This window comes from Lagenorhynchus albirostris, chromosome 6 (assembly GCF_949774975.1).
Source record: "Lagenorhynchus albirostris chromosome 6, mLagAlb1.1, whole genome shotgun sequence".
Taxonomy (NCBI): domain Eukaryota; kingdom Metazoa; phylum Chordata; class Mammalia; order Artiodactyla; family Delphinidae; genus Lagenorhynchus; species Lagenorhynchus albirostris.
This window is the reverse complement of record NC_083100.1, coordinates 53,229,419-53,240,313: the sequence shown is the minus strand read 5'-3', so window position 1 is coordinate 53,240,313 and position 10,895 is coordinate 53,229,419. Positions and strand designations below refer to the sequence as shown.

Below are 10,895 nucleotides of genomic sequence, written 5' to 3'. Positions count from 1 at the left end.
GTCTTTTCCAACTGAACAACCATACGTAAACTTAACTTTTAATATTAAGTGAAGAGAAACATTTAAATACACAAAAAGCAAACCATTTACTACCTACTATGTAACTTACTTTTTATTGGAAGTATCTTGCATTTGTGACTGATGCTTTCTGGGTAACGCCATACATTTTAACATTAAAGGTTAAATTATTTTTTACATGCAAGTAGTGTTTATGGTTTTCCCCACATAGGATTACTGATTATAAAAAGATGACACACCACATGGGGTTAAGTGTCTCTTTTAATAGAAAAGCCAGCAAACTGTCTAATTCTGTTTCCTCCCAAACCACAAACTGAGTGGTAAATGAGCCTCTAGCCAACATATTCAAAGCTGAGAGGATTAAAAATGCAAAAATAAGTCCTCAGATCCAATTAAGGGAGCCCTGCTACATACAGGTTAATCAATACCAGTGGACTCCAGGAAGCTGGAAGACATTCTGATAACCCCACTCTGATAACATTTACCTCAATTAGCCTTTTTCCAGTTTCCAACTCATGAATAAAAGATAATACGTTGTTAATTCTATTTCAGAAAATTTTTTGCAAGTTGTTTTATTTACAATGCCAACTTTTAAAAGTCACTAAACTAAAGTTAACTGGACAATAAACTAGGCATAAATTGCTTTACAAAAAGAGGGAAAGCCCAAAATGCCACTTTCTATAGAGAACCCACAGTTTAGTTTTATTCAGAGCAAAGAATAAAGAACTTTTGATCATACTAGAAGAAACTGAGCCATAAGTTTGGAATCTGTACTGAAACTACACATGCAATGAGGACAACATTCTGCTAATACAACTGATTTGCTGCTGCATTTGTGGACTGTTTTTCTAATATTAACAATTATAAACAAAGCAGTGCAACTAGTATTTGGAACAATCCTTACAGTGTTACAGCATCAGACACAAAATTTCACTTCTCCTCACACCACTGGTTCTCTTTGCGTACCTGGGCTTCCTCTTCTTCAGTAAAATCATTTTTGATATTGAATGTCTTTCGAATCTCCTCAGGAGTTTTCCCCTTGATCATATTGGCAACAGTCTTGCAGGTAACATCAAGCAGACCTTTGATGTCTAAGTAGTTTGCTGCCAGTATAAGCTCAAAAAGTGTTCCTTGGTCAACTTTCAGGAATTCTTGATCCCAAACAGGGATATCATCTGTTCGCTTTTCTTTGTTCTCATCATCCTCAGGAGGAGGAGGATCATCCTTGTGGTGGGTGCACCACTGAATGACCTTTTTTAATATTGCTGCATTAACATTTGGCAAGGGGACTGGATCATCATCTCCTTCATCATCCATTTCCAAATCTTCCAACATGGTCTTAATAGTCACAGATTGTTTCGCAATTTCAACATCAACTTCAAATATCTCTCCATCAGAACTCTGCAACTTAATTGAAGGCATAGTGTTAGGATTCAAGGAGATGGCGGGCCAGAGGCTGAGGAGAGCAGGGCGGCGTCTGCAAAAAAAAAACACAGAAAAGCAGAGAACAAGGCCAACACTCCTGTGTAGCTATTTTAACACAATCCTTTTTTAACACTCTATCACAGATGACTTATAACAGAACAATCATGAGTCAGTCAACGAACCTCAATTTTCTCCTAAGTCTTTGCTAGATGCTGGGGAAAAAGAAAACCGGTATTTGTTAAATGCCCACTTTGTGCTGTGAATTACTACAGGCCTTTGACTGCTTTATTTCATTTAATCATCACTATAACTGTGTAAGGTGGGCACCATAAACTTAAAAAAAATTTTGAGGTATAGTTGATTTACAGTGTTGTGTTATCTCTGCTGTACAGCAAAGTGACTGTTTTACACATATATACATTCTTTTTTATATTCTTTTTCATTATGGTTTATCCCAGGATATTGAATATAGTTCCCTGTGGGCACAGTAAACATTTTAAATTTTAAAGATGAATGTGAAGGTTGGAGAGATGAAATAATTTGCCCAAGTCCATATAGCTGGTAGGTGGCAGAGCTGGTACTCAAATATTACTCCTCTCAAGCTGGAATAAAGCTTATCTGGGTTAAAATCTGGTCCTGCTACATACCAGTTTTGTGGCCTGACCTAATTAACCTCTGGATTTCACTCTTTTCTTCTGCAATACAGGAAGACAAAACCACTTCTCAAAGGGTTATTTTGTGGAAATTAGTTTATTCATTTGTTCATCTATCAAATGATGGACCACAGAACAAGGAAGTGAAGAAATGAGGGAGGGGGTAACATTAGAACAAAGTCAATAGCTCTAAAGTTGTGATGGAAGTAAAAAAAGGTTGCTAGAATAGCAGCATTAAAGCAGATGAGCTGGATGGGCAGGGGTCAAAGTATAGTGCTTAAAGGAGAGTTTTTAGAGCTTGTATGGATTTTGATGTCAACATGAAGGAGATGACCACAGGAGGGGGTGGCTAAGGATGTGAAAGGTAGGGATGGGGGAAGAGAATCTTGGAGGCAAGGAAGTTGCGAAACTGAAAAACAATGAGCAACGCATGCAAAGTATCTAGAACTCAGGTGATCCTTACAAAATGCTAATCCTGAAAAGTAAAAAATTAGACATAGCAAACATACTTCTTGTTTGCATATTAAAAAGGATGAAAGTGAGAAACCTGCCTGAGTGGCAGGCAGTGGACGGGAACACATATTTGACGCTATAGAAATGCATCAAGAAGGCAAATAGTTCATTGCAGCTCTATTTACAATAGCCCGGAGATGGAAACAACCTAAGTGCCCATCATCGGATGAATGGATAAAGATGTGGCACATATATACAATGGAATATTACTCAGCCATAAAAAGAAACGAAATTGAGCTATTTGTAATGAGGTGGATAGACCTAGAGTCTGTCATACAGAGTGAAGTAAGTCAGAAAGAAAAAGACAAATACCGTATGCTAACACATATATATGGAATTTAAGAAAAAAATGTCATGAAGAACCTAGGGGTAAAGCAGGAATAAAGACGCAGACCTCCTAGAGAACGGACTTGAGGTTATGGGGAGGGGGAAGGGTGAGCTGTGACAGGGCGAGAGAGAGTCATGGGCATATACACACTAACAAACGTAGTAAGGTAGATAGCTAGTGGGAAGCAGCCGCATGGCACAGGGATATTGGCTCGGTGCTTTGTGACAGCCTGGAGGGGTGGGATAGGGAGGGTGGGAGGGAGGGAGACGCAAGAGGGAAGACATATGGGAACATATGTTTATGTATGACTGATTCACTTTGTTATAAAGCAGAAACTAACACACCATTGTAAAGCAATTATACCCCAATAAAGATGTTAAAAAAAAAAAAAAAAGGCAAATACTGCAATTCCCCACCCAGGCTCTTATGTATTATGTCCTGATATGACTCCCTTACACTTTAAATACTTCTGCTTGAAGGTACTTAAGTGTTCCGTTAACTGCTTTTGTAAGAGTAAATAAAATCGTGAAGAGTAAAAAAAGCTGAATTAAGTACAACAGGAAACAGTTAACAGTATGCAACAATGGTATGTTATTTTAAGAATATTAAACATCCTCCTTACAACTTTATTTATATTATTAATTCACTTAGCAGTTCCTTTCCTGTTTTAAAATACAGGAACATATCCAATCCATGTTGAATGATATCTATTATCATCTGTTGATAATGATTATCTGTTATCAGGTTATTGGGATTCCAATTAAAGAGACAACTATATTTATAGAGAAAAAATATAAGTAATTTTAACAATTAAAAAATAAAAGTACAACAGGAAATGTTAACAAAACTTTCCAGGCAATATTTATTATAAATAAATATCTATGCCTCAGCAGTTCCTTCTGCCTTGCTTCTTCCCACAGCAAACACACCTTGAGATATCTTCTCTGTCCTTCCTACGTAAAATCATCACCCCCCGCCCCCCTCCATTATCACACTCTCTTCTTCACATCATTTATTACCACTGGGTACACTTACATTTCTTGTTCATTGTCTTTCACCATTCTCTCTCCCAACTATAAGAGTTGAGACTTTATTTCTTTCATTGTTTTACCTCTAATTCCTAGAACAGACTTGGGCACATAGAAGCTTGTAAAAGTTACATTAAAAAAAAAATCTACTTTAATAACTCTTTAAGGTCTTAAGTACTCAATAAAAAGAATGGCTTCCCATTTTTACATTTAGAAAAGAAATTATGAACTAAGATTAAAGTGAAGAAAATAAAATTTCTAGTCCACTGTTTTTTCCTTGATACCACCTCTAAAGATCAATGTTTAGTTAAAAAAAAAATTAATGCTTATTTATTTCCTTTAGGGCTTACAGCCTATGTGTTCCTTAAATCCAATTTGCTGAGCTTCACAGGTCTGTGAAATGTACTATGTCTGTGTCGGTCCATTGTAATCACAACTCACCACCTTCCAACCACCACAGATGGAGAAAGTGTTGAAAAGAATTTTTCCAAGCTGCCATATTCGATTTAATACTTTGGGGGACACAGGAAGAGGAGGAGGAGAGCATAATATTTCTTTACTGACATGGACTTTATTGTTACTTATACTCAAGTTTTTAAATAACAAAAATAGAAGACATTTTGAATCAGAGTACGTCTCAAAGAGAAACATTAAAATGGTGGTCCCATTAGTCTTGAACCTGGATACTGGCTAAAATGGATTTTATGTACTTTTAAGGTGAACAAGTACAAGTAGTCTATTTAGTAAGTAAGGTTAAATGTCTGTCAGCAGATCTAAAATTTCAGAGGCAATATTTTATTTCAAATGTAAAAATAATACGGTCACATATTAACTGGTGAGAGTTACAATGATAGAAACCCTTAAAATTCTTATTAAAAAAACTAGAATTATTTCACAGTTAGTCTTGCCCACACTTCTCATGACTGTATGTTTTCTGGTTATCTATTAATCCAAATTAAAAATTAAATACATATTAACTTACCAACAGTGATATAACTTCAAGGCTGAGAAAAAGCACTAATCACAAAGAATTTCAATTAAACGTTCATCTAACAGTCCAGAAAGAGATGTTATCGAGAGAAGTCCTAATTATAAATCAGATAGCCGTGTATCTGTTTAAAGACTAACATACACCTAGCTTCACCAAAACACTTCCGAAAAAAACTACACATACCTATTTTGTTCAAGACATAATATGAAAATTAAAATAATTCCTCTACTTTAAAAAAAGCGTGACTCCTAAGAAAGGTTCATAGCATCTCATTAACAAAGCAAAAATGTTAACCTGAAATGGTTCATCTATTTTGGTCTTCAGTTACAAATAAAAAGTCACTAACAATTTATTATAATAATTCTATAAACAATTGGAAACATTATTATCAGAAAAAAAATTTTGTCAATGGAAAACAATCACTGATTCAATGAGCATTTGATCATTTTATTAACAAAATATGGGCAAGAATTACATCCCTCTCTGGTGAAACTTTTCAAATAATTTTATGTGGAGGGCCTTGAGAAGTATCAATTACAAAACATTTTTTTAAATGAAAACATTTTTTAAATGTACAAATACAAACCAGTACTTTATACAAGCTACAAAGTTTGTCAATCAATGTAAAAAATAATTTGTTTCAACTGAATATAAGGCATGTTCAGTTTCTGTAATTTTGCAGAATTATTTTTTTTGCTTTGTTGGAGACTTTTCTCTTCGCTGGTCCTGATTCTTCTTTGATTCTCTGGATAGTTCAGAGTATCGGCTAGATTTTTCCCATCGTCTCTCAGCACCATTCTGATACCTATCTTCATTACTTCTAGAGGCTGAATGTTTTTTATCCTTTTCTCTTGACTTGGACCTATCCTTTCTTCTAAAATTCTCACTGTCCTTATTTCTGTATTTGTGCTCATTTTCAGAGAAAGAATTTCTTCTCTCTCCTCTTTTCTTTCTGGGATCCCCAAGATTATGTTCCAAATCCATGTACATTTCTTGGTCTCTGTCCTTCATGGCTCTGCTGTAGCTGTTTCGCTCAGAAGGAAGCCCTCTGTCTGAAGTGTACTTTGTTACGGGATCTTTTGAATCTCTGTCTCTGGGTTTCTCTGACCTCCTTTCTCTCTCGGTCCTCGTTTCCTGGTGCCGTTGCTCTGGTCTCCTTTCTTCTTGTTTCCTATCATTCGTGTGTTGTTTCCTGATCAATTTATTTACTTCTTTCCTTCTGTGGTTCCCTTGCCCCTTCTTTCTTACATCTTTATCTGCATGTGTAAAATGAAATATAGTTAGCTTTCATTTTAGTCTTAATTTCACAACTGAAAAATCACACTTATTGATGCATTACAGGTTTACTAATTCAGACAAACTGGATGCAGAGCCAAATCGATTGAATGCAAAGTCTGATGACAGACATTATACAATAGTGTAATTTTTAAGAATATACAATATATTAACTGAAGTACTGCTTTGACCCTTAACTCAAAAGAGTAAACAAGAACTTTAAGTAAACTATAGCAAATGTAAAAGTTTTAATGAAGTGACTAAAGTGGTACATTTCCACTCACAAATTTTATCCGAAACATAAATTCTAGCCCACATGCATTATGTCATATGAAATATTATGTCAGATCTCGTACATAATTAAAATGCAATGATCATACATGGCAGCAACATCACTTCCTAAGAGGTGGGCTGAGCGGGATGACTGGGTTTGTGTAATGATATGAATATGTATTTTTCAAATGAAAACCTCTGCCTACAGAAATGATAGTCCTGCTATCAGAGAAGTACTAACTGTACTAGCAAAGAGAAGCTATATTGAGATATAATCATAGGCTTTATGAGAGCCACAAAGGCTTGATTTCTGAGAAAACTCTTCTAAGAAGGCCTTGAAACTTTGAATTTTATTGATATGATCACAAATATAAATATTAATTACAATGAAATATCTTACCATTTTAAGCTATAAAACACATTCAATCACGATATCTGTGTTATTTAGTTTGGGTACATAATCAAGGGTACTGAGATGACCACAGTTTCTGTCAAGTTCATATAAATACATACAAAAAGAAGGAAATATGGTGGAAAGTTGCCTACCCTTGTCCTACCTCCACCCAAACGTCAGTGTACCAGCCTCTGTTTCTCCTGCCAAATGCCTACCCCGGCACAGTCAGTTGGTTTGCCACTAAGGACCTATTTCTCTGGTTCCTATCAAGCAGCTCAGCTGAGCTGCAGCTACCCAAGCAGAAACCATCTGGCTCCGTGCAGAATCGACGTCTCTCTGACCCTGGTGTATGCCACTCTTGGTGCTTCTTGACACTAAAACCTGAGCCCTATAATAATATGCACTCTTCTCTCTCTTTGGTGTTTGCTTTAAAATTTTCTAATTTGGGGTAAGTTCATATTGCTTTTATGCTATTTAATATTTTACTGATAAAACTGAAAGCTCTCTACTGAAACAGTATGATGAGGCAAATTAATTCTGAATCAGCAAGCTTCCTTATTGCAGCAGTTCATGCTGTGTTATCATCTGTTCTCAAAACAGATACCATGAAATAACAAATTCTTTAGAGGTGAATGGTAAATGAACAATGTTAGTGTATTTCAATTCAAGAATAAAATTTCCTGTGAGCAAATGGAATCTTGCTCTAACAATATAAAACACTGAAAGTCCCCTAATTCTGCATGCCACTTAGTATGTAAAACACTTTGAAGTGAAACAAGCATGTAAAGACTAGCCTTCCAACCTACTAATAAGGCTGTGGGGAAAAGTGCTGCCTGTCTGAAATACGCATTGAAAGATACAAGAAATGACATGCATTTTGGACAATCAGAGTATCTCTTATTCAAACTAAGATACTATGATGAAAGAAGCAGAATTGGCCCTGGGGAAAACAACATAGACCTTTTCAGAAAATGGCATATTTGAAAAAATCCTTTACTATAGCACTTCCCCTTCCCAAGGAGGACAGACAAAATTGTGAAAGACTAGTAATGCTGCTGAAAACAACTAGAAATGCCAGATAAAATTTTAACATCTTCTCTTGAAAGGCACTAAAGATCTGGAGCAACTTAAGATGCTATAAGGAAGTGCTCAAAAAAAGGGATGGGAGTATGTCAAAAGAACACTGGAGTCAACTTGAAGGAACTCCTAATTGCCAAAGTTGAAATGATCTGAACAAGAAAATAAATGATAGCATTGGACTTTAACCCATAGAATAAGATAAATATTCATGAGTCCACACTGATATAAATATATAGTTGAATTAATAAATAAATGGAGGAGGGCACAACTCTTTCTTACAGGAGAAATTCAATTACCAAATGTGGAAAAAGAGACAAACAGGAAAACCACCATTTGGTAAACACTACAGTAGTAAGTGTTGCAGATAAGATCCACAGATGGATGTGAAAATAGAAGACCAAAAGTTAGAGGAGAAAGAGGAGATTTGCATAGTACTGAATTATCTCCCTACAAGATATTAATTTATAAAGAAAAACAGTTTCCATGAAAAAACCCAATAGATACCACCTTAACCAAGTGGTCAAACTTAATGTCACCAATATCAGTATTATCAACTCCTCAATAAGGCACAGTAAGAACAACATATCGTTTCTATGGTGTTCTGGCTAAAAATGAATAACCTCATTCTAATCATGAGAAAACATCAGACAGATCTCCATACTGCGGGACATTCTGCAGAATAAGTGACCAGAGGACTTAAAAAGGGTCAAAGCCATTCAAAACAAGGAAAGCCTGAGAAGAACTACCACAGGTTGTAGAAGATTAAAGAGAAATACAATTAAAGGCAAGGAGGGCCCTGGAAAAAGAAAAAGAACATTAGTGGGAAAACTAGTGAAATTCAAATAAGACCTGTTGTTTGGTGAATAGTATTTTCCTGATGTTAATCTCCTGGTTTTGATAAGTGAACTACAGTTATGGAAGATGCTAACATTAGGGGAAGTTGGGTGAAGACTATATGGAAATTCTCTGCACTATTTTTGCAACTTTCTTATAAGTCAAAAATTAGTTCAAGAGAAAAACTAAAAAATAAAGACACCAGAGAGCTGGCAAAAAAAAATGAGGACTAGAAGGGCCAAGACTCAAGAGAAGGCAGAACCACAGAGAGGTAAGGTAATGTCACTTTCTCCCTGCGAGTATCTGCTGATTCAGAGGGCTGCTGCTGAGGGACATAGACCAGCAGAGCTCTGGCAGCCTTGCAGGGCTCGAGAGATAAGAACAGGACTAGTTACTTGCAATACATACATGTGACAAAAAATACATATCTGAAATACATAAAGGCACTTACAAATCAACAGAAAAGCCAACTTAATGAAAAGGGGGGGAGGAGGCAAAAATTCTGAACAGCCACTTAACAAAAAGAAAATATCCAAATGGCAGATAATACAGAAAACGATGCTCAACTTCACTACTGATCAAGGAAATGAAAATTAAAGCCACAATGCAGTACCATTACACACCCACCAAAATGGCTAAAATGAAAAAGACAGTCAGTTAAAGTGTTAGTGAAGATGGGAGCTATGGGAACTCTCATACATGGCTGGTGGGAGTGTAAACTAGAATAACCACTTGGAAGGCTGTTTGGGAGTATCTACACACACCCTACAGCCCAGTGATCCCACCTCTAGGTACATATCCAACAGAAATGTGCATATATATATATGTATGTCGCCAAAAGATATGTACGAGAGCATTCATGGCAACACTACTTATAAATTTAAATTTCCGCTGAGTAAAAAGGACAAATGTTAAATATACCGTGGAATATCTGCATAGTGAAAAACTATACAGCAATGAGAATGAATGAACTATAACTAAATGCAATAGTATGGACGTATCTCACAAACATAAAGTTGAAAGATAAACCAAACATAAAGAAGTTCATAATATATAATTCTAAAGTTTAAAGCAGGCAAAACTAATTTATAGAATTACAAATCAGAACAGGAGCTGCCATGAGGCAGTGGATGGAAGGAGTGGTAGTAAGTACAAGAGGGAAAAAGGAAGATTTCTGGGGTACTGGTTGTTCTCGTTCTGGGTCCTGGCTACATGGATGTGGTCTGTTTATGAAAATTTATACAGCTGTTCACTTAAAATGTGTGCACTGAATGTGTGGTATGCGTCAATTACTAATATAAAGCTTCACTATTAAAAGTAAAAAATTAAATTTTCTTTAAAATATAACCATCAGGAAAGCTCCTGTAAAGTAGATTACAGACATTATGAATGGCATTTCAGTCAGCACTCAAATAAATATTTGCCAATGGAATATCTTCATTTCGTTGAAGAGGATTCCAAAAGATAATCTTAGCATTATAAATGCTGAATTCAGTATAGACTGCAACAGTGATAGATGATCATTTATATTATTAACTGTGGCTTTTAAACAAATGAACTCTAAAATAAATAAGCAATCAAATTATTCTCTTCCCTTGTAAACACCACCAGCAATACACTTGTTAGAAAAGAGCACGATCAACTATACATCAGTTTCAGTACCTGAGGCTGAGCTCTGACTACTGGCGGATGAAGTGCTTTCTCCACTAGAAGACTCTGAACTGCTGTCGCTGCTGTCCGAATCAGAGGCAGAGGAGTCAGACTCAGAGGAGGAGGACTCAGGGGAGGAAGAGGAGGCGGGGGATTTATTTGGCTCAACATCTGGTTTTTGTGCCACGATGACCTTTGGTATATTTTTGAGATGCTCACGCAATTCATCCCTAATAAGAAACACAATCTCTGTTAGATTCTGCCTTGAAGGCAACTGTGAAATAATTCTGTAAATTGAATAAAATTCTGATAATAATTCTTACGTTAAACCTCCAAGACCTATAGAAGTAAAGAAGTTGATGGCAAATCGAGTGTTTCTTGGGTTATCTCGGGGTAATAATCCTTCAAAGAATGGCTGCAGAGTTCTAAAAAG

At 36.0% G+C, this 10,895-nt stretch overlaps 2 protein-coding genes across 3 annotated transcripts in view; both read right to left on the bottom strand.

Moving 5' to 3' along the window:
- Positions 1–261: 261 nt before the first annotated feature.
- Positions 262–1,533, bottom strand: LOC132521739 (S-phase kinase-associated protein 1-like). Its single transcript, XM_060151402.1, has one exon. It carries the CDS (start codon positions 1,438–1,440, stop codon positions 949–951), a length of 492 nt encoding a protein of 163 aa, XP_060007385.1. The 5' UTR covers positions 1,441–1,533; the 3' UTR covers positions 262–948.
- A 3,206-nt stretch (positions 1,534–4,739) lies between these two features.
- Positions 4,740–10,895, bottom strand: part of CWC22 (CWC22 spliceosome associated protein homolog) — a 62,877-nt gene continuing 56,721 nt past the window's right edge. For both annotated transcript variants that reach the window (XM_060152530.1, XM_060152529.1), the window contains exons 18-20: positions 10,786–10,887; positions 10,475–10,692; positions 4,740–6,212 (exon numbers count right to left, since the gene is read on the bottom strand). In XM_060152530.1, the coding sequence (XP_060008513.1) occupies positions 5,641–6,212; positions 10,475–10,692; positions 10,786–10,887 (892 nt within the window). In that variant the 3' untranslated portion in view covers positions 4,740–5,640. The remainder of the gene's footprint in view (positions 6,213–10,474; positions 10,693–10,785; positions 10,888–10,895) is intronic.